The 23,916-nt window shown below is 46.9% G+C and overlaps 1 protein-coding gene and 1 pseudogene across 1 annotated transcript; both read left to right on the top strand.

The window, feature by feature from the left end:
* The first annotated feature begins 642 nt into the window (after window positions 1-642).
* On the top strand, window positions 643-21,553 carry VXN (vexin). The gene is made up of 6 exons (XM_016152940.2): window positions 643-1,132; window positions 5,316-5,371; window positions 12,738-12,888; window positions 16,281-16,342; window positions 18,969-19,063; window positions 20,782-21,553. The coding sequence occupies exons 1-6, from the start codon at window positions 1,066-1,068 to the stop codon at window positions 20,963-20,965; spliced, it is 615 nt and encodes a 204-aa protein (XP_016008426.2). The 5' UTR covers window positions 643-1,065; the 3' UTR covers window positions 20,966-21,553.
* Window positions 10,271-10,389, top strand: LOC118612139 (annotated as a pseudogene).
* Window positions 21,554-23,916: the final 2,363 nt, after the last annotated feature.

The following is a 23,916-nucleotide window of genomic DNA, read 5'->3' as shown; positions in this document are numbered from 1 at the left end:
TGCCATGGACTAGGTATTTTTATCTTCAGCAGGTAACTCGATCTCTTTATGTCTTAGTTTTCTCACCTATAAGATGGCAAAAATAATGGTCTCGTTGGGTAGTTGCAGACATTAAACGAGAATACGTATCGGGCTTCCTAGCTCTTGGCGAGCATTTGACAAATGCTAAACATTATTATTAATATTATTACGTCATCCTTATCAATATGAAAAAGTAAATCTGTAATGGTCTAATGATAGGCAGTGGGCTTGACGTAACACACATGTGTTTCAGCCATACCTTCCTTTTGTGTATAATATACGGAACACATAGGATAAACTATAGGCTCTATAAGATAATATGTATCAGGATATTTAGGATAATAGAACATAACCTTCCTGTAACTGTGTGTTACCACGCTCTGCAGCCACCTGAGGAGTCGGACAAGGAGATGCTCACACTTGGCTTTCTAGAAATGTCAGCCTTGTCATGTATTGGCATGAGGTGACAGCACTGTGGAGAAACAGTCCTTTTGTTTAAAATAGAAATTTCGAAGGAAGCCAGATTAATACATGAAAAGTTTCTGAATATTCAGTTTTTCTGGAGGCAAAAAAAGGAAAAAAAAAAAGCTTCTTCATTTCTGAAGCGGAAAGGGGGATCGCTGGTACCAAAAATCCCGTTTCCTGTTCAGCGAAACTCTCCAGCCAAGCTTGGCACTAACTGAGTGGGCGATTTCACTTCATCACTTCACAAAAGACTTCCAAATTCACTGCGGCAGGCACGGCAAAATAAAAATGTGGAAAACATCCTGGCTGGGAGGGGACTGAAGCCTCTGGGCTCAATCAAAGGTTCTCAATAATAGGATTCATTTAAAAAAAAAAAAAAGAAAAAAAAGAAAGACAGATGGGATTAGAAAATGTTGCAGTGAAGACTCAGGAATGAGATGAGCTCACGGCACCAGCCTGCCTTTTGTGGACCTGCACAACGGTTCTCCGAGCCATTCTGGATTAGGAAACCTCACGACTAAGGGATTCGGAGAGAGGCCTCCGGTTCCCAGGCACGTTAGGGGAGAGAAGGCTGGAAAGATGCATCAGATTTACAGCTGCAGTGACGAAAATATAGAAGTTTTCACCACTGTGATTCCTTCCAAGGGTGAGTAAAATCGCCCTTGACCGTTTCCTTAAGGAGGATGAGGACAATCACGTGCTGTTTTACTACGGTTTCTCCTCAGCTCTCTGAGCTCTGACAGCTTCTCTGTGTTGAGTGGTATTTGTTGTTGTTGTTGTTGTTGTTGTTGTTGTCGTTGTTCCTGAAAAGGAGCCACGCGGATAAACATCAGTCGCTGAAACAATCCATCAAGGGGGAGACGAAGGCAGTTAAATATTCCATTTCACTTAATTCAGTACAGCTACCTGATACGCCGAATGAAAGTGACAGCGAGCCATTGTGGGAGGAAACAGGGATGAAAACGAAATTCCCAGGACAGCTAGATAGAGTCTTTCATCGTCTCCAGTGAGCAAGTGGGCTTTGAAATGAGCACCAGCTGCCTCGAAAGTCTGCCTTCTAACCGTGCTGTGAAACGCCAGGAGAAATACTCCCTGTGGTGGCCCGAAATCCAGGGAAGTGTTCAGATAATGCCCTGGCCCAGGTGGCTTCCACTCAGAGCCCTGGGCCACCCTCCCAACTTCACCTGGAACTAGTGCCACCAAAAAGCGTCACTTTGTCAGTCCTTGTGCTCCAAGGCAAATGGTGTCAGTCAAGTCGTGGGAAGGGCTTTGGGTGAGAGCTCAGATGACTGTAGGTGTCTGGTGACCGGACAGTTCCCTCGCGCCTGCCCCAGAGCTCGCCCTCTCCCCTGCCGCCTCTGCTCTCTCCCTGCAGCCCCTGTCCTGCTGAGAGAGCCCCGGGACTCCAGCTTAGCCCTGGTCTCATTGTCAGACTTGAATGAAGGGGGCTGGTGTTTGACCCCCTGTTCAAACAATTCCTTTCTTCTTCCAGTGTCAGCCGCTGACAGGGCCAGTGCTCAGGGGGGCAGGGAGAGACTCAGCCTGGCCACAAAGAGACAGCCAGCAGGACATAAATTAAGCTTTAGGCATCTATTGCCAGTTAGAGAGAGAAAAGAGAATTAAGAGTCTGCCCACGTGCAGGCGTTGGAACTCTCTCTGGAAACTCCAAAACGGACCTGGAAAGTCAAGGCAGACCCTCTGACCTGGCAGTCCCCCTTCTGGATAAATAGTCTTACATGTAGATAGATGCTCATGGTGGCATTGATTCTAGAGGGCAAAATTGAAGAGAACCTAAATGTCCTTGAAGAGGGGAGGGAGTAAAATGTGTCATGATACCATAGAATACTCCACAGCAGTTGACAGCAATGAACTAGATCTACCTGTACGGATGTAGATCTCAAAGCATAATGTTGAGTGTGTGTGGGGGGGGGGGGGGCGGGGGGGGAGAAGCAGAATAAAAAATTATATATGTGTGATAACAATTATTTAATTTGGAAATATAAAACAATACTATATTTTGTTTACAGATATATATCTAGAGAAAAGTATCAAACTATAGGCTGGAAAGATACAGATAAAATTAGTAGCCTGGAGAGGGAGGGAAGTTGAATTAGGAGAGGGTAGAAAGGGGACCTAAACTTGCCTTCTAACTTTGTATTTATTTTATATGAGAAAGAAACAAAATGGAAGCAAATGTGAAAATGTTAAGATGTCTGTTTTCTGTCATTTTTACCCTTTAAAAAAATTAAAAGGAGAAAAAAAATCAAAGCCGAATGGCTCTTTTTAATTAAAACTTTATTGTCACACTCACCTGAATAAAATCAATCAAAACAGGGCCTTTGACTTCATGTGCTTAGCATAGTGGTCAGGAGACTGCAGCAACTTTTGCGCTCTGTGACCTTGGGCAGGCTACTTAACCTCTCTGGGCCTGAGTTTCTACTTTCATAAAAGGGAGAACTAGAACTCACCTCCCAGGGTTACGATGGGGGAAACAATGAGATATACGTAAAATACAGAAAGCATCTAAGACAGTGCCTGGCACGTAGTAAGCACCATTAAGTACATCGCTTACAAAGCGATTACTATTTTCGTTCCATATTTAAGGCAATGAGTGTGTTCAGTCAAAGATAAATCCGTAATTCTCTGCTCCTTTCTTACCATTTTCATTCATGGCCACCTCCTGGTATTAAACCAAGCATTCATTGATAGTCAGGAAGTTGTTCTGTTGAAAAGGAATATTCGCAGTTTATACGAGACCGGAAATGGAAGAAGATCACCACTTTGTTCTCGCTGTGCCCTGCCCTGTCTTCTCCAAAGCCATCAGGCAGGGGGCTCACAATGAGAGCAGGCAGTTCGAGCTCTCCTTACTCACTGCTTCTGAGAGGGATTGGTAACTCTTCATTACAGCCCACATCCCCCAACTGCAGAGATACAGGTTGGTTTGACTGTATCTAACAATGGTTACGGTCCTTCCTGATATGACCTTTCCCAGATGCTGCTGTTTAGCTATGTTTCTTCAACGTGCAATGGCCAAAACGTTTTCCGAGCACAAGTTCAGCCACCTGGGTGGTGTTGTCTAGCGGTTAAGAGTTTAGGCCTTGTTCTACCTTCAACTCTGTGACCCCAGCCCTCGGCATCCTCATGTATAAAACTAAGTTCATGGAGAGCGCCTGCCTCGCAGAGTTGCTGTGAGGAGTGAATGAGATAAGAAAAATAAGCCATCTGCCTAGAAAAGCTCAATGAGAGAGCTATTACTACATTTGTTATTATTGTATCGTATCCCTCTTTCTAATACACACACACATACACACACGCATTGGGTTCAACCTATTAGTCATATATATACATACATATTTTTTAGCTTAGCCATCAAATATGGCCACAGCAAATGTTGTGGTGTTTCTTAAGTATTTTAAAGGCACAGGGCATAGATCAATTCTGTAACTGAGGACAAGTGTGCATTTTTACTTTCTAGAGAAAGAGAGACCTTTAAGGGAAAGATTTCATAGACATAATTCACAGTAAATACAAAAGATAAAAGCTGTGGTTTTACCAAGAAGTTAAATACTAGAAGCTATTTCCTGAGGCACACCAGGGTAGGTGTGAAGAGTACCACAGCATTCAAAATAATTCTAACGCTGCAGGCTCTAAAAGTGATCACTTATTGCTTCCACCAGCCCTCACCTTGCAGAGAAAGAGGAAAATCATAATAACCACCACTACTTACCAGAACTTACTCTCTGCCATGTGCTGGGCCAAGGGCTTTATAAAGAGTAGTTTATTTAATCCGTGCCACAGGCCTCTGAGCTAGGTGCTAAATTATAGATGAGGAAAGTGAGGCTGAGAGAGGACCAGGAATTTGCCCAAGTCACATAGCTGGCAAATGGTCAAGTTCAGATTCACGCCCAAGTGAAAGGAGTGAGAAGCCCTGGCTGTTAACCAGCACACTGGATGACCGGAGACATGGCTGCAGGCGCTCTGTGGAAAATAACAACACGGTGCTCACCTGGTCACTTATCTGACAGGTGACAAGAAGCCATGCAAGCACTAGGCAGGGGGGTGACATGGCGGGATTTTAGTTCCCAGTAAATCATTCTGGCAACAATGGGGCTGTACGTCTTTTCCAACCAAGTAACATTTTTAAATGGTGAGTTGATTTTTTAAGCCTTTTTATTTTTGTGGTAAAATATACATAATGTAAAATGTACCATTTAACTACGTTTTTAAGTATACAGCACTGTGGCGTTCGGGGCATTCACACTGTTGTGCGACCATCACCACGCTGCATTTTCAGAACTTTTCCATCATTCCTCACAGAAACTCGGCGACATCACAGAATCCCCCATTCCCTCTTCCCCCCAGCCCTTGGTAACCTGCATTCCACTTTCTGTCTCTACGAATGTGACTGACTGCTCCAGGTATCTCATACAGATGGGCTCGTGCAGTATTTGTCCTTTTGCGTCTGGCTTATTTCACTGAGCTCGATGTCTTCGAGGTGCATTCATGCGGCAGCAGGTGTCAGAATTCCGTTCCTTCTTATGGCTCGATAATATTCCATTGCCTGTAGAAGCCACATTTTGTTTATCCATTCATTCGTTGATGGGAACATCCGTTCCTGCCTTTGGGCCGTTGTAAATAATGCTGCTATGAACTTTGGTGCAGCACTTAACCAAATAACCTCTAAAATTGCAGCCGTACCCCGCCTCCTCTTCCCATTCCTTCTCAGTGCCCCTGCCCCACTCCAGGTCTGAACACTCTCGGTTTTGTGACTGTGGCCACATCAGCACCACAGGTGTTCTCTAAAACCAGTCCTCTATCTCTTTTTGCAGTGTCCAGTCCAGCCAGAAGAAGAGTCAAAAGTTCACAGCATCTCTTGACCAAGAATGTAAGGAAACTTCACTTTTAATCTCTTTGATCGCCTTTCATTTAAAAAGCAATGTCTGGCTTCCTCTCTCCCCTGCTCCTTATAGCCAGGAAGGTTTTCCTATAGCCCTCTGCCCTCCACTTAACCAAAATAATTGACAAATGTCAACCAGAGAGCACACAGCCCTGAATTAGACCCCCTCATTCTGCCGTTTTCCCCAGACACAGAGAGTAAATCTCACTTTATGGTTTTTTTTTTTTCTTATTTAAACAGAGTCCATGATATGGGTACAGCATCCCCGACCTAGATGTTCTATTTTTGGCACTTGTAATGTTCCATTTATTCTCTATTTTAAAGATCAATGCAATGAATTTGTACAGAATACTATTCTTTTGGATTAATTCCTTGGCACATAGGCCTCAAAGAGAAATTAACAAGTAAGAAGATAAGAATAGTTTCATCCATTCATCCAACATCAAATATTTGCAGTCTTATTATGTGTAAGAGACACTGGGCTAAGTAGGAGAAACAATAGTGATTTTTTTTAAAAAAATGGTTTATGCTTATAGTTTTGTCACACATGTCTGGGAATTCTGAGCAATTGATGGGCTTCCAATGATGCTTTTCCACTCACCTCCAACCTTATCAATACTGCTTTCGTTTTTTGTATTATCTTTTGCTACTTTAATAAGTATACACATTACCTTCAAATTGGTTCATAGGTCTTTAGAGCCTAATGATGCTGTGAATTTCTCATTTTACTTAGATTTCTTTATATAAAAGCTATCAATACATCTTTCTACTTTATTATAAAAAATTTATTTTAACTGCTACTTTTTTCCTCTTGGTTATACTAGCATTTCTATTTCTATTTTTCACAGAACACTTAGAGATTCTCTAAGCATCTCAATTTTCAAAAACCTATTTTCCATTGAAAAATAATTTTTAAGTCTCCTTGGGATGAGATGGGGTTTTAGTCATTGTTGTTTTTATGTACATTATTACTTTTTTTAATATCTAGAGCAACAAGTTCTCATTATAAAAATTGAAACATTACAGAGATAGAAAATATAGTATCGATAAGTCCTGAGAAGCCGTAGGGCGCAGAGGTTAGGTGTGAAACCTGAGAGTCAAACTGCCTGGGCTGATGTCCCAGTTCTATCCATTTCTAGCTGTGTGACCTTGGGCAAGTTGCCCAACCATTCTGGTACTCTACTTCCTTAGCATTAAAATGAAAATTATAAGAGCGCATGTCTCAAGAACCACTGGGAAGAGCAAATGATTGAATACATGTAAAGTGCTTAGTCAAGAGCCTGATACATACTGAATATTCAATAAGCCTTGGCATTTTTAAGTGAAAATTTCTCATATACTAACATAATTATTACACTCTATTGCTTGATAACATACTATTCTGAAATTTGCTTTTTCACTGAACAGTAACTCTTAAACATCTTTAAGTGCCAATTAATATATATAGATCTACCTCATTCTTTATAGAGGCTACAAAGTATGCCATTGTGTGAATGTCCTATATTTTTTACTCAAACCAAATCTGAAGTTTTCCTAATTATTTAACCAAATTATCAATAAATGAGGTTTTCCATTTTCTACTAAAACAATGCCACAAGAAAGATTCTCAAACATATTTGTTATGCTTTTACACAAATATTTTTGAGGATAAATTTATGGGCATGGAAATTCTAGACTATCAAATCAACACATTGTACTCCTTAAACTTACACAATATTATATGTCAATTATGTCTCATTTAAAAAAAGAAAATGATCAAAGGGTATGAACATTGAAAGAATTATAGAATGATTGCCAAATTCTTAGCAACCACGTTTTAAAAGTACCTTTACCAGAACACCTGAGCCGATACTGTTCGGTATCAATGCTGTTAGTGTTTGACAGTCTAATAAGACAAGACCCTGACTTGTTTTTTCTAATCAAAAGCAAGTTTTATTGTTTCAATTTGCATATTCTTTATTAATACCATTCTTCATCTTTTCATAGAGTATTTTTTTTTTCACTACGGCTTTCTCTCCCGTCTTTTGCCCATTATTTCCGCCAGTTGTATGTCTTTTTTAAATAACTTTTGAGGATATTTTATATATTAAGAAAGAAAAGGGCTTTTAATGTATAGAAAATTTCTTTGGTGTAAAGCAAAAGATTCTTATCTTTCTTGTGGTCTCTGAAAATGTAAGCCCACGCACGTGTAAACGAAAACTGCTTTTGACTTTTTAAGGAGCAGTGGGTGTTGTCAAAAAGGGAAAGACAAGCAGCTGTTTGTAGGTAATTTAGAGTTTAAGTGTCACAACAAACCTTTCGGTCAAGGGCTTGAGTTTGGCATGACTCGGATTTGAAGGAGCCATAAATCATTCACGGCTCAAGGACGATCCCTTGGGAATTAGGAATATTTCATTCTCAAGCAAGTTCTTGCCTTGAGTTTCTAACCTTAAATATTGTTCCTGTCTGGATTGCCCCTTCTATCAATACCAACTGCTTTTCTGAGGACCAAACAGTGGTTACGGTAACTTAAAATGGAAACTAAATTGCTCTACTTTCTAAGTAGTTAAATTGGGTTCTAAGGAAGAAAGTTCTCACGGTATTTAGAACCTAAACAGAAGAGATAACTCTCAATGGTGGAGACGAAGCCACATGAGCATGAGATAGATACACAAAGCCACCAAAACATGGGCACAGCCTCCTGGAATATCCATGGGACTGCAGCCGGGCACCGTAGGTAGAACCACACTCTCAGGATTCCCGGGAGTAGAAGTATTTGAGAAAGACTGCTATGTGTGCGGTTTATGAATTCCCCTCTCTAAAATATTTTTACTCAGAGGGAAAAAAATGACTGAAGTATATAAATACATATAAAACTTGCTTTTGATTAGAAAAAACAAGTCAGGGTCTTGTCTTCAAATATGCAATTTTCCTCCAGGTGAGACAGCTTCATAATGCCCTCTGGCCTTTGAGCTCTCCTCTAAATTCCTGATTTCTCCTCACAGCCTGGCTCATTCTTTGTTTGTAAATCTCAGCCTCTGCCATATAGAACATTCAAATTAGAGAAGACAGGTAAGGTCACTTTGTCCCCCTAAGATGAGGAAAGGGACTCCCGAAGAAGAAAGGATTGGCTCCGATTTCTCGTTTCCAATCCAGCTGGCTCTTGGCTTCCCTTTCAGTTCCTGAGAAAATGATTCATACTTTGCAACTGCTCTAATGTACCAATATGTCTGACTTTCTTTGCCCTGAAATTCTCATTTGTGCTATTCGCACTCCTTGGTCTACCATGTGGATGTCAGGTCCCTTCCTTTACCGATATTTCTCTCCTCTCGAAACTATCGTTAGTGTTCGTTAGTTTCCTCTCTCTAGATTCCTCTTAAGTTTCCTCCCCCCCACCCCAAACCCAGGGCCCAGCCTCATATTATCCCTTCTCTAGACTCATTTTTCCCTCCTTGGATTCTTAGGCAATTTTATTGACATCCTGATCAACCTGAGGCCAACAACATTATAAGACTAGCTCAAAGGAATGAATTTACACAAATGTGTGCACCAGTTAGGACTGCCCATAAACCAGAGTCCCTGCCACTGTGATTGACAGCCCTTTCGCAAGAAGCAGTAGGGCCACCATTAGGAAAGATGGAGAAACAAGATTGCAAATGTCACATTCTCCCCAGATTTCAACCTTGTAGAGGAGGGATTTGTCTGGTGATCTGCTGATTTTTCAAAATGCACTGAGCAATCAATTCCACTTGAAATTCTGATCCGGATGTAGGCACTTCTGTAGGTGTGACACAGTTCTCGTCCTGGCTCTGCCCATTATATAGCGCTGTGACCTTGAAGACACACAGATGCTCTTGGCCTCAGTTTCCTTATGTTTTAAATTAGGGAGTTGGGCTAGAACATTGCTATGGATTCCACCAGCCCTGAATCATAATGATTCTCCATCACCTAAGTCTCACCTGTCGTTCTAACTCCACGTTAATAGACCCCACCCCTGCTGCCGGTTCCCCATCTTACCCGCGTACTCAGGATGCTAAAGAGCTTGCTCTCAGACCAGTTTGTTCTAAGCCCAGCAGCAGCAGCAAGCCCAGGCTGTGTCCTACAGACCAGAAGATAAACCAGGCTGTCACCACAACCAACCACTCAGCGGTCTGTTTCCAGGCGTGGGCTGGGTGCACTGGCCTGGAGCCCTTTCGGAACTTCTGTCAGTGTAGGAAGCTAGAGCCCATTACAAGGCCAGCTACAAAAGGGAAATCTTCCGAACTGGGCTCTTCTCCTCTTTCCTTTCCTGCTAGTAGCAACCTTTTGGGGGATTGAAGAAGAAACCCTGAAGAGGCACTGGGCCCTAAGTCATAACCTGGGAGGGGCCCAGCCTCATCTACACCACCAGGAAACCTCCTGCATTCAGCGAAGGGCTGAGCAGCTGGCTACTGCCTCTCCACCCTCTCCCTCCCTGCTCCCTTCGCCCAGCCCCAGTATGGAGAGGGGGTTGCTTTGCAGGCATAGCATTTCTTGTTCCTGAAAGGAAACATTTGCTTCCCTTTCGGAGGGGGAAATGCTGGGTTTCCCCATGGATTCCTCAGGCTTTCACATCCTGCTGTACTTTCTCCTTCTACAAAGTGGATCTGAAAACATGCCAGTCCTCACTCCTCCTCCAGAGGAATGCTGGGAGAATGAAGATAAAATCAGAAATACCCATGGCAGGAGTCAACAGCAAAGACCCTACAAGTGTCACATAATGAAGCTTGGATCTTTCCTGCTCAACCTGGACAGTCACGTTCGGGGGAGAGGGCCCAGAGGTCAAACAGTGCATGTGTCAGGGCAATGCGGCTTCAGACTACCACTAACCCGGGAAATCTCAGTGCTCCGGGTGACATCATGGATTGAGCAGTGCTCAAGGGACCGGAAGGCTACGGCCATGGCACCTTGAACACGTCCGATCCTGTCTGATCTCGGAAGCTAAGCAGGGTCGGGCCTGGTTAGTACTTGGATGGGAGACCACCTTGGAAGATCAGGTGCTATAGGTGTGAAAAAAAAAAATAAGGGATTGTAAGATGACAAGGTCCTTGCAATCTGTGAGGTCAACCAAGTGTCGCCTTGCCTAAAAATAAATAAATAAATAAATAAATAAATAAATAAATAAATAGGAAGGAAAGGAGGAGAGCGGAGTGGAGGTGTGTGCAGAGTGTTGAGTGTGGACCACCCACTGCAGCCCCACGCCTGAGCGGAAACATCACCTTCTGCAGTGCCTAGAGGTGACGGGGACTCATCCTAAATGCTCCTGAATTATCGGCTTTCCTCAAAGGCACAGAATGAATAAAGGCGGGCCCTAAAATGGGTATGAGAAGAGTTCATTTCCTATCCCAGATAAGACCAAAGTTGGGATATGTGAATTTTCTAAGCAAAGTCCCACTGGTGGTAAACTGAGGCAGAGAGTGACAGCTCCCCTTATTTTCCTCTCGGGAGACATGAACCACTCTCAGACGCTATAGATAAATACGCAGCATGAAGAAAAGAGCAAACCGTGCTTCTCACATCCCTGCTGACGACGGGCACACTTACCCCGGCCTGACGCAGCAAGGCAGAGGAGGACATGCCCTTTCTACACGACCGCAAAGTGTCAAAGCCGGGGTCACATCCAGGGCCGCCTGGACCCAAATGAGCTACCTTCACTGACAATCTGATAAGAGGAGGGAACGAAGGTTACTGTTTTAATTTACATTTGTTTAATTATGAATATTGTTCAGCATCTTTTCACGTTTACTGCCTATTTGCCAGGTCATAATTTTTTGCCCTGTGTTTCTATTTTTTCCTCTTCATTTCTATGTTTTATTATTTATCATTTTTATTAAATTTATTGGGGTGACATTGGTTATTAAAATTATATAGGTTTCGAGTGTACGAGTCAATAATATGTCACATGTACATTGCATTGTGTATTCACCACCGAAAGTTAAATTTCCTTCTTTTACCTTATCTACTTTCCTCCCTAAGTTTTATATACCTAGGGATAATTCCCCACTATAAATAACAAATGTTATATTGAACCATATTCTAGTGTTTGAGTTTTGAGGGATTTTTTTTTTGGTATTCATGTTGGTATGAAAAGTATAGACCAGGATCCATTTGCCCCAGGAGCCTGACATTTATTCCAACAATATTAATTAAAGATCCAATTTTTCTCTACTCAATTAAAGATTCACCTTATTGTGATATTTTAAAATCCAGAGTTTTTTGCTTCGCCTCCTCCAAAGTAACACAACTGTTATATGCAGATAGCTGGGGGGATCTGTAGGGCCAAGATGGGTCCACCTCACTCACAGGGGCACCCTGTGCCGGGGGCCTGGTGCAGAACCCTCCCCCCCACACACACACACACAGATTGTCTGTGGAAGGATGAAACAAGCAACCAAGCGAATGTGTAAACGCAAACCTCAGAGAAGCCGCCGTGTAATGCCGGAGGTTCCAACCAGCTTCCAAGGCATGAAGAAATTCAGAGTGAATGACCCAGGGTCCTGGATAAGTATAAAAATATGCAGGATATGAGCCAAAAACTGCTAACATTCACTTCATCACTCCCAGTATTAAGGTAAAATACAATACTATTTGTCTCAAGTTTTCTATTTATTTCAATTATAATTTGTATTTATTATAATTTTTTAAGGCCCATGTTGGTGGACCCTCACAAAGGGGTATTCCCCCTTCCCAGGCTTCCTAAACTACCCACGTGACAGGTGATCCTTGCTGAAAACACCTTAGCATTGAGCTCAGTGCTGGTTCTCCAGGACTGGCCCTCGCCAAGCCACACAGGGATGCTCATCTCTCAGCAATGCCTGACACAGACGTTACGGGAGCGTTCCAGGGTCCTGCCAGCAGCTTCTTTTTTAAATAAAAAAAAATCTGGGAATGAGCTGGGCCCCGGTCCTCCCCTCAGCTCTTCCCTCTGCTAGCCCCCTCGAAATGCTTTCCTCTGTATGAACAAGGGTGTCCACTTAGCTGCAAAGCCCCTAAGGCCTGAATTTCTAGGGCCACCCTCATTTCAAATAGCCTGTCCTGTTGTCAAACCACGTCAGGCCAGGGTGCAGGTGGCCAGCCCCAATTTGGGGTTTGATGGCCCAGGATGCTGACTCTGTGACGGGATTGCTGGTGAGGAAGCATCATTTCCCTGCACCGTGGCACCACTGGACAAGCTGAAGTTTGATAAAACAGTTAACCGTTTCTGGCCATATCCAAGTTTTCTCTCTGCCCCTAGCATTCGCTGGAGCGCAGATGGCTCCAAAATGTCCTTGTCAGCAAAGCCGCATTCCTGGCCTGGAAGGGGGATCCCTAGATCCAGGGAAGGGAACAAGCTGACTGTCCTTCCTCCTCCCGGCAGGTGGTGATCGAGTCAGACCTCTACTCACCCCGACCCCTGGAGCTGCTGCCACACCGCAGTGACCGGCGAGCCGGCGAGGGCCGCAGGTCAAGCAGGCTCCAGAGCTCATGGCAGCAGGGACCCCACGCCACCAAGAACTCCGCCAGACCAGGTATGCACCCACTGGCCCACATCTCTGTACCTCCCTGGGGGACCATGGCACACTTAGAGCAGCAGCTGCAGCTGCAGTGTCTGAGCATGGGCTTGTGTTTTGTCTGACTGTGTCACCGTCCTCCCTGGCAACCTTGGTCACGCCAGGTGAGCGGAGCACCTGTGGTGTGGGGTCTCAGCTTTTCGTCAATACCTGCTCTACTCGCTCTGAACGCACCTACTCTTGGGCCTAACCTGCAGCAACTGCACATAACACCTTCTACCTACAACACACCCGCTTCTGGGTGTGTGTAATGAGCAAAGATGCTTTCATCTACCATCCTGGCTCCACAGGAAGCCCTGCTAGATTCAGGAGGAGATGAAAATCATTAAGCCCTGGGGCAGAGAAAACCAGTGTGGCCTGACTTAGGAAGCAGAAGAAACCTACATCATTTATTTTACGGGCAGTGTGTATGGGTGCTTATACAGGGTCTTCGTAAACTGCCATCTTACATTGGAATGACGGGCTATTTCAACGAACTATAAAAAAGGATTTGGGGACAAATTTGTTTCCAAAGCTGGAAACGGTATAGTCTTACCTTCCACACTATTTTTAAAAATGGCTTCCACCCTAAACTTTTAAACAGGCTTCTTCACTAGCCCACTAAAGTCTGTGATGGTATTTTGCCTGTAATTACTGGTTATTTCTGTTTTCCCACAGCTTAAAATTATTTAAATTTTAACTCAAAACATACACAAGAGAAAGTCTAGGATGTCTTTCTCAAAGCTTTTGTCAGCAATTTTTTATGTTACCAGGACTGAAATAAGACTTCACTGAGTACGTGCCTTCATCCATCCATCTTTTTTCCTTCCCAGATGCTAGACTGGATCTCTGAGGTCCCTTTGGTCACTAATGTCCTGGTCCTGTTTTATGATTCTACGTGTAAGAATGCATAGATCAAGCCATATTCACCAGTTAAGTGATTACATATACACATATGTATGTAGAGTGAAAGCATTAGGAAAACCACAATCTGCCTTGCAAATTAAGAGGAGATAAATTTTTCTGTGTCTATATATAGGTGGGTGGGTGGGTGGGTATATGTGTGTGCAGAAAGAGAAAAAGAGTATTTGTCTTCGCTACAAAATCATAACGTGAATTTAGAGCCATGTTTCTCAAATTGTAAAGTGCAAAATAATCACCTGAGAATCTTGTTTTTATGCAGATAATAATTCAGTAAAACTGACCGGGGCCCCAGATTTTGTTTCGAATAACCTTCCAGATGCTGCTGCTGATGTTGGTCTGAGGACAACAAATCAATCGGCAACGATTTAGAGATGATCTAATGCATGGTCTCAGCTTGGGATCCCTAGGGCAACTGGGAACTGGCTGGAAAGGCAAATTTTGAGTCCCACATGAGATCTGTTAAATTAGAAATTCTGGGGTGCAGCCCAGCAATCTGTATTTGAACAACCCCCCAAGTCTATTCTAATGCCTGTTGAAGGTGGAGAACCGCGGATCTGCTTCACCCACCGCCTGCCGATTTGCAGGAGAGGAAACTGAAACCATGGAAACCGTGTGACCTACCCAAGGTCGCACTACTCATTAGAGGCAGAACTGAGATTAAATCTCAGATCTCCCAATTTCCTAGCCAGTCTCTCCCCGCCACCCCCAGAGAATAGTGTCTCCCCATCTGTCTCATTTTAGGGGCCAATTGCTTCCCTTTCTAAGACGCTTGAGGAAGCTTGGACTGCCCAAGTCAGTCTTTTATTCTCAAAGAGGAGAACAGTAATTTATGAAATGGAGAGAATCTGCCCAACATGTGACAGTCAGCTCATGCAGGGGATGTGCTAGTCAGGTTTAGACAAGAAAGAAAAAAAAAAAAAAAAGATCGAGCTGGGCATTGATTCAACCATCAGCTCCTGGACTCTGATTCCAGAGGGGGTGGGAGAGAGGGAGGGTTTCTGAGTGCTCTTCACAGGAAGGGCTTTGGCACGGGCTTTAGGCATCAAAGCCTTCCATCCTCCGGTCGGAAGGATGTGATGTATATCTTCAGGGATCTCAGATCTGGGGACTTGTTTCTTTTCTGAGCTATAGGAGAAGGCTCCTGGATGCTATAGCCTTCTCCCATGGGAGAAAGAGTCCCTGAAGAATCTTGGAATTTGCAGAGGCTAGCTTGGAAACTCTCTCACCACGAGGCCTGGAGCAGGTGGCCTTCAAGTGCCTAGAAAGGGAACGCCCCACCTCCTGGGCTTGGGATGCACATAGCACCCCTGAGCTGCTGTGTAATTCTGGGACGCGACCCTTATATCCCGTTTTCCTGGACCTTCACTGACACTGTTCTCCCTGCGGGCCACCCTCCCTGTGTCTCTCCATCTGGCAAACTCCTCCCAGACTGGGTCAGGGGGTCCCTGGGGTCAAGTGTGCAAGACCAAAGAGGGCAGTTTGCCGTTCCTGGATCATCTTTACCCGGCTTCACCGTAATTGTTTTGGATCTCCAAAGCTTCCATTTCCTCATTTAGAAAGTGGGGACTATTATGATACCTACCTGTTAGGGTTGTGGTGAGGATTAAATCAGACAGTGCGTATGTGTTTTACACTCAACACAGTGCCTGACCCAGTAATACCCAAAGGTATGAGGCTGCTGCCATTACTTATCCCAGAACACCGTACATCATGGTTTGGTCTTGGTAGTCTTGGAACTTCATTTTATTGACATTGAGATGTTCTCCTGGTGGTGGGTGGGTAGGGCTCATCCTGGAACGTCTGCCCCAGGAGAGGACATTATGAAAAGCCAACTTTTCCCCACCCATTGCCAGCTCCCTCAGCTCAACACCTGGATTCTCAGAAGCCACAGGCTTCGGAGTACGAATTACTCAGAAGTTCGTGGGGCCTCAGGAGTGCAGGCCAAGGAAAAGGGTCCTCACGTGGCGCTCAGGCCGCCAGTGTCTCGGGACTCTGAGAGGCTCTGCTCCTCTCACACGTCGTCGTGACGCTGTGTTTCCCACCGCAGGCAGGACTTCTCTGCTCATTTTCAAAGAGGGGTGTCCAGGAGTGGCAGGGTAAATCATTGATCCGAGCCATAAAGACTTAACTCCCCATGACCTCTTGCGATCTGGAGCCTTAGGAAGGAAGGAGGAGCTGAGGGCACGTTCTCCGGGCACTTGCTGTGCGCAGACGCAGAACTACACGCTTCCACACACGTGGTCTTGCTAGACCTCAGTTCTGGGCCCTCTGGAGGAGCCAGGGGTGCAGGTGACCGACCACGCAGCGGTTGCCCCACCGCTTGGTACAAAGTCATTAGGAATTCTTCGCTCGTGACTGATTAGCTCATGAGATCATCGATGCGGGAACCGGGGAAAGGCAGAGCGCGGAGCCCCGCTGAGTGACGTCTCCTCCGCTTGCCCTTGCAGTGGGAATCGCTGAATCCAAGTCATCAAATCTGTGCGGGAATCGGGCCTATGGGAAGTCTCTGGTAAGTAAAGTAGGCCTGGTAAGTCGTATCTGCTGGGCTTTAAGCCCTGTCTGTGCCAAGACGAGAGAGACCGTGTCCTTTGTTTCAGGCCCGAGGATTCTACCAAAGCAGGCCTGAGAGCTCTTTGCTTCCACCGTCCGTCTTTCTGTCCGTCCGTTAGCTTACGCCTCACTCCAGGGGCAACTTCGCGGCGGCGGTGGGGTGGGGTAGGGGGGGCAGTCAGGGTCTGAAGCACCGTGAAACCACAGAACGCCAGCCATCTCAGAGTGGGCACCTCAGGGGGCATCTGCTCCAGCTCAGGTTCTCCGAAAGCCGACTCTGAGATTTGGGGTGTCGGGTATGAGACATACATTAGGGACCAACAGCTGTGACAGGCGGGCGGCAGGCGTGGGCACTGCCATGCAGGCCCCACCCTTCCCGGTGGGACCTCTGGACCAAGTGTCGCCCATCGGTTGGCCTGAGCTGGGCCCCAACAGCCAAGCCTTTACGTTTCCTCCTCACTCCGTCATGGCGAGTGGGCTGTCCTGGGTGGGGGGCCCTCTGCCCAGACCTACCTGAGGGAGCTGAGAGCCATCTGCCGCCTGCCTCCCCACAGTCCAGCAGCTTGTCCCTCCCTGAAGGGGGATCAGGTCATGCGTGTTGGGGTCTAGCTCAGCATCACCCTGAAAAAAAATATATCTTCTGCATCTCCTGGGTACCAACGTGTGTACCCCACCCTGGGGGGGGGCGTGGCTGGAGGCAAGGTTGGCTCAGGCACCTGGACTGTGGATAGTGCCCTGTGAGCCCCGGGAGAGCCCCGGGAGACTGTGCCAGCCCCTCGTCCCGATAGAACAGACTAGACGGAGATGTAAGCGATTCGCTCCTGGTCTGAGCAGGAAATCTAACCCCAGTATCTCATCTAGGTCATACCTTGTCCTAGAAAAACCACACGAAGGGCAGGGATTGGAGCAAACTCTTGTCAGACACCCTCGTCCCATCCTAGTACCCGGGGGAAAATGAGGATGGCTGGGCACAGAGGGAAGGTTGTCAGGCTGTGTAGCTCAAACGGCTGCCCTCAGCTGAGCCCAGGGAAGACTGAGGCCGCAGGGAAGAGGGGGCTCACAGCCTTGGGTCACCTGCCCCCAGGCCGGGCGCTGGGTTCAGAAAGATGGCTGCAGCGGGGAGGCCATAGCAAGTTGGGATGGGATAATACTAATACGGAGGACAAAGAGGCATTAAAATGACTGGCCCTTTCCTCTGGGCCTGAGCCAGAGGGGCTGGGGTCCCACAGCTCGTCAGAGGCTGGAGAGCTAAATCTGATTCAACACTGAACGGCACTGGGGGCCATTAGACTAAGGACAGTGGGGAAGGAGGGGCGGGAGGGGGGGTGGTGTAGGTTCTCTCAGCAGCACGACGGGAGGGAGAACTCCCAAGAGGCCACAAGGTGGCACAGTAACTCTGCCCACAACCTCTGGTCAGCTCCGCGGAGAAGGGGGAGGTGGATCATGGTGTCCTTGACCTGCAATTTCCTAGCAATTCCAGGAACTCGGTGACCCGTGAGCCTTCGGTGGGCCTCGGGGTGGAGGTACAAAGCACAGCGTCTGTCTGTCTGTCCGTCTGTCCGCTGACTGAGCCCAGGCCAGGCCCTCGGTTCCCTTTCACTTCGGTGCGTGTTTCTTGAGCACTCACCACCTCCTTCACCAGAGTGGAGGACGGCCACCCAAGGGTTAAGCCCCAGGTCCTCCACGCACCATGCTACCTTTCTGGGGACTAGGAAACTGGACGAGCACGTGGAACGAGTAAGGGGCCGTGAAAAGAGAACCGATGGGATCCTCAAGCTTGTCACTTAGGTGCACAGTCCAGCGGGGATGTGAGGACAGAGAGAAATCAACTCGGGCCACTAAACTGAGGGAAGGCTTCCTGGAGGAAGTGGCCTTGAAGGGCAGGCAGGGATGAGGGTCGATGCAGAGAGCAAAGGACAAGCTGAGTGAAGTCGGGCAGGAGCGTTAGAGAAGGCAGGGCCGGCCCTGCTGGACGGCTACTGCGGGCCGCGGGGGATAACGGAGGGCGGAGCCGCACAGGTAGGGTGAAAGCTTACCTGTCCTGAGGAACCGGGAAGAGCAGGCTGCAGAGTTGGCCTCGATCGGCCCTGCAGTTGGGAGGCCCAGAGCATCCAGGAGGGGCCCGGGGGGTGTGGTGGGTCTGTTGGGAATCAAGGGCGCCCCAGGTGACCGGCCCCGAAGGCAGGGGCAGAGGGGACGTAACGTAGGCAGTATTCCAAAGCGAGAAGCTGCGGGATTTGACAAGAGAGGAGACAGGAGCAATGGGTCTGTGGGGCGGTTCTCAGGTAAGATCGAGCCGCTGTCTCTCAAGTTTCTTTAGGTCAGTGGTTCTGGAAGTGCCTGGAGATGTGTTGGGAATGCAGATTCTCAGGCCCACATCAGAACTACTGACGGTGCCAGGGTGGGCTCAGCACCGTTAACAAGCCCTCCGGGAGGCCCGATGCCCACCCGCGTGTGGGAACTGCTCTTGCCCTCGCTTGGTGGTGGTTCGATTTCACCATCGGCCTTTCGCATGGCCCCAGTCAGGGCCAGAGTGGGGTCCATGGCTACATCCTCACACCTTCTTCCCCGTCTGTTCAACCCAGATCCCTCCAGTGGCCCGGATCTCAGTGAAAGCCCCCGCCGCTGTCCTGGAGGCTGCGGCCACAGGCTCAGAGAACAGAGCTGCTCTGACCAGGGGGTAAGTGCTGTGCCTCCCAGCCCTGCCGCCCGCAGGGCTCCCCACCTGTTAGGGTCCTGCTGCGGAAGAGTAACAGGTGGCCCGGGTGACAGACTCTCAAGATGCTCATGCGGCATCCATGCCAGCTGCAAATTACCTCTTAATGAGGACAATAATCCCGGGTCTCTGCAGAGCTTCAACCGCTTCCCTGCGATTAAGCTGCAGTGTTTCTGATGGTTTCCACTTCATTAACGCCACTCTTTAGACTTGGAGAAGTGTCATTTGGAGGATTTTTGGTTAATTAGACAAATGTAATCACAGGCCATACTCAGAGCTTCCCGTAGTGCAGCTGGGGTCAGACATGCCTCCTGAGTTAGGTTCAAGGGTCCTTGCACAGAGGAAAAGAAGTACATAAGATACAAAGGTTTCAAACCCAATCCATCACCCCCGCGTTGCTGTTACCTCTGATTCAGAGCCGGCAGCTGGGGTAGCAGGGGCGGGTAAACCCCGAGCAGCCCCCCGGGCAGGCGGGAGTCTTACACTCAGCTCGCCGTATCCATTATGGCCTCACCACCACCCTTCCACGTTGCGGGTGGCAGACAAGTGTGATTCTGCTTGCTTGCCCGTCACCGCCACTGCCTTACAGTGACTTCAGGCAAGCTATTCAGACCTCTGCATCCTTGCTTATTATTATTATTATTATTATTTTTTAATGGGAATAGTAGTATTCCTGTTGAGGGGTATTGTGAGAGTTGAATGAGCTGATGTGTGAAGAAACCATTCGCCATTATTTTTCAAGGAACGTACAATCCAGTTGGGAACCTGGAAAGGCACAGACTTGGGAACATGTCGAATGTGCACCTATAAGGGGCCATGGGCTAAAATACCAACCGAAGTGGTCCACACCTTGACAGCTCTGGGAGTCCAAGGAGGAACAGACCAATGCAAAGCCCTTCTAGATGAAAAAAAACCATTTAGAAAGTTGCAAAAACCAAGTCACTCGGTGTAGTGGGACCTAATTGGAGAAAAGTAAGGAAATCGTTTTGGATTGTATTAGGTTCTAGTAGCGCATTATTCTGAGCAGCAATAGCTGTTGTAGATTGCTCAAAATCTGATGATGCGTCAACGGGGGCCAGCTATGTTGCCTTGCAAAGGATTTTAAATGGCCGCTTTCTCTCTAAGCTCAGACATTCTCATCTCAATTGGTTCCTGGACTTCGGCTATTAAAATTTTCTTTCACCTAAGGGGAGAAAGTGAGGAGAAAAATGAACGTGTATTGAGGCCTACAATGTGCCAGACGCTTTACTATCTCATTTTCCTCCTCACAAAAGCCCCACGAGTTAGATGAAATTATCCCCATTTTGCATATGAGGAAGCTGAGGCTGGTTGAGGTTGAGTCACTTGCCTAGGGTCACACAGTAAGTGGGGAGCAGGAGTCAACCCCAGGGCTCGTGCTTTTCCATAGCCAGGGCTTGGGGACATCTGCCCTTTGCGGCAAGATTGTTCGCGTAGAGGTGGGGGGGGGGGGGAGTGGAACTTGGGACGAGAATAGAACTTGCGGTTCGTGAACCAGTGTGCCCAGTGCCACCTCCTTCACTCACCCCCTGGGGGAGTCATTCCTGCATGGGTCCCAACAGTGACCCTGCCTCCTGGTCACAGGCCATGTGAGCACAAGGAGAATGAGGGCACTAGCTCGGCGAGGTGACTGCCCTCCCTCCGCACCCCTGGCTTTTCCTTAGATCCAGACATCTCACGAAGGGGACTGAAGAGTATCCAGCGCTCCCCCAGGGAGCGGAAGCCTCCCTACCACTGACGGGAAGCGCTTCCTGTGGTGTCCCCAGCATTCTCCGGAAAATGTGGACACGGCACAAGAAGAAGTCTGAATACGTGGGAGCTACTAACAGTGCCTTTGAGGCCGACTAAAGGCGACGCTCTCCAGGTGCCCTGTGTTGGCCAAAGTTCGCTGCGTGAGGGGAGAAAACTGGATTGGAATGGAGCCACGCTTACCTCCGCTTGTAGCTGGTCCAAACACATCATCCTCCCTTTCTAACCAATCGCCCCAGCTTAAGACGCAGGAAAGGAACTTCCCTTGAAAGCAAAAGAAAATTGTTACTTCTTAGATAAACTAAAGCCACTAGTCTGAAAGTGATTTGGGGAGGCCTTAAGTTTATATTCCTATCTTTAAGCAAAACCACACTGAAATCAGATTTTCCCAACCCATTTCAAAGACCTCCAAGGAAAGAAGCAGTGAGTCATGCTAACGTGTATAAAACGAAGAGCGTGTTGAGACACTCGTAAACACAATGGTTCTTACTCTGCCTGTTACCACATTTATTTCATCTTGACAAGGTGCGATTCTTAATGACAAAGCACTACATGTTTACTCAGTAGTTCAAATACCGTCGGGATGGGCTTTGATGATCATTTGGCATGATTGCATGAATTCTCTGTTCTTTTGTGTGCAGCTTTTCTATAGAAAAACATGCTTAAAAATTAAATGTTGAATGCTAACGTTTTCTGGAATGGTATAGTCTAGTGGAGTTAATAATACCTCGCTTTGGTACAATGATTTTAATTTTCGAAAGTGCTTTCCCCTTTGTTATCCTTTATCTTCACAAAATCCCTGTTACAGAAAGCATAATGGTTCCCAGTCTATGGGTGAGGAAGCCACGGCCCTGAGCGGTTGTATAACTGGATACCAGACAGCGGAACTAGACACCAGGTCCTCAGCTTCTCCATCAGACTCCTTGCTTTGCTTGCTCTAGCAGCTGATTCGAGGAAGGTTTTGAGTGGTAGGAGCATGTCTCTGGGGGCGATCTTTGAAGGGAAGGATTTGACGGAGTTGGAACAAGTAAGCGATTTGATGTACTTGATGAAATATGTTATCATGCATTTGGTGAAGTGAAGAAACTGCCATGTTTGCAGGTCAGAAACAATTGGTTATCAATTTCATATAGTTCCACCTAATGTATAATATTACAGTTTCCTTGCTTTAATAGAAACGTCGTCATCAGTTCCATTGTCAGTATCAGCAGCCTTAAAACGAAAATACGGTCATGACGGCGATCGTTCATTAAACGCGTCCTGTGTGCCAGGCATGATACTGTGCCTTTTACACACATTATCCCGATCTCTCTAACAACTCCGCGCTAAGTCCTCGCCCATTTACTAGACACCAGTTTAAAGCGGTCAGATGATTAGACCAAAGGCACCTAATCACGTGGGTATCGGACTTCAATGCCTGTGTTCTATCTACTCCTCCACACAGAACGGTTCAGAATACAGAGCAGGACCAAGGTTAATAAATCATTTGGATCTCCAATAAATACTAACCCCAGCTGATTGGCAGAGGCTGCCTGGAGTTCTGTGTGGAGATGGAATCTGGGATAAAGGAACGTAGTGATCAGTCAGTCATGCCTGCCTGCGGAGGGGCTCGGTGGCATAAGCCTGTGTGTTGCCAACTGTGGCCTCAGCTCTGCCTCCAGGAGGCTTGTTTTCTAATTCAGAAGCTTAAATTAATCCGAGTCACTTAACAAAATCGGACGCTCCGTGGTGAAATGTAACGTAAGCCTAGTTGGGAATTGCCACGTCTTGGTATGAAGTAGAATTTGGCCACATTACTGGTAAGCCTCGGACTCACTGCTGTTTAGGTGCCGCTGCTCCGTGGCCTCCTGTTGCCTTTTGCTGAGCTGTTTCCCTGCCTCCGGGTAAACTGCAAGAAGCAAAGGGGGGTGAGAGGCCTTGGTTTCTGGGCTTTGCTGATTTCTGCTCTTCAGCCGTTGTTTTAGATTGTGCACTCAGTCCTTGCATGTCCGATTCAGAGATTTGGTTTTCAGGTGCTCTTTCAATAAGGTTCTAGTTTCAAGGGACTGTCTCATAGTCCCTTACCCGGTATAGATAATGGGGCCTGGAACAAAGTTAGGGAGCAAACAGGTGATTCCTACCGGACCTATCAATCGGAGTATCCCAAGCCTATTTATTTTAACTTATGTAACTGATAAATTACATAACTATTTGTATGTGGCAGCTGGAGGTTTCTGTAGGATGGAACTAATTTATTCTTAATTTAAATATTTCATGATGTAGTGTTTGCCTTGTATAGAACATTTTCAGTGGCCAATTCAAATAAAGTGTGCTTTGTTTGTGACATTAATAAACCACCACAAGAGTGTGCCTGAGGCTCCCTCATTGAATAAAAGAGAAAACTTTCACAAAGGGAGAGAATAAGTGCATCTGGACCTCATTGCTCCTTTACCTACATGAAAAAAATTGTGAGAAACAACCCAACTTGTTCTTTTCATCCTAAAGCTATATCTGGTTTTGATAGTACAGGCCCAGCAGTCAATGCCAGGACCATTTCTGAGGAGGCCCAGCCTGTCCTGGCCTGCCCTGACCTGTCCCCTCTGGGCTCACCCTCCTCCCTGCTGATGCTGACCCCTCAGTCCCCACTGCAAGCCCCAGGGGGCCCAGTGGCCATATCCAGCCTGCTGGACTCTCACCCCTGAGACGGAGGACGAGGTAGCGTTTCTCTTCTGTGCCCACCTCATTGTCAGCCTCACTGGAGACTGACCCTGTGAGTCATGTCACAGCCACTTGCAGAAGGATGCCGGGGCCCTCCGGGACTGCCAGAGCCCGGAGTCTTCTCCTGCCAGAGACAACAGGGTTCCCAGGACATTTAGGGTCATAAAATCGCCTCTGTTAGGACCAAGTCCAGTCAAATATTTCCGTTCTTACTTGGGCGCTCTCTGTGGCAGTCCTCCCCACCCGCCCCATACTTGGTTTGCCTTTAGGGAAGGCAGATGGGCAGTGGGTAGGAAAAGCAGCAGCAGCCAGAGCCGAATTTCAAAAGGGATCACGTGACATGCTGACTCTAA

The sequence above is a fragment of the Rousettus aegyptiacus genome, unplaced genomic scaffold (assembly GCF_014176215.1).
Source record: "Rousettus aegyptiacus isolate mRouAeg1 unplaced genomic scaffold, mRouAeg1.p scaffold_m13_p_15, whole genome shotgun sequence".
Classification (NCBI taxonomy): Eukaryota; Metazoa; Chordata; class Mammalia; order Chiroptera; family Pteropodidae; genus Rousettus; species Rousettus aegyptiacus.
Note: the sequence above shows the minus strand (reverse complement) of the source record. Positions and strands in the feature narration are given on the sequence as shown.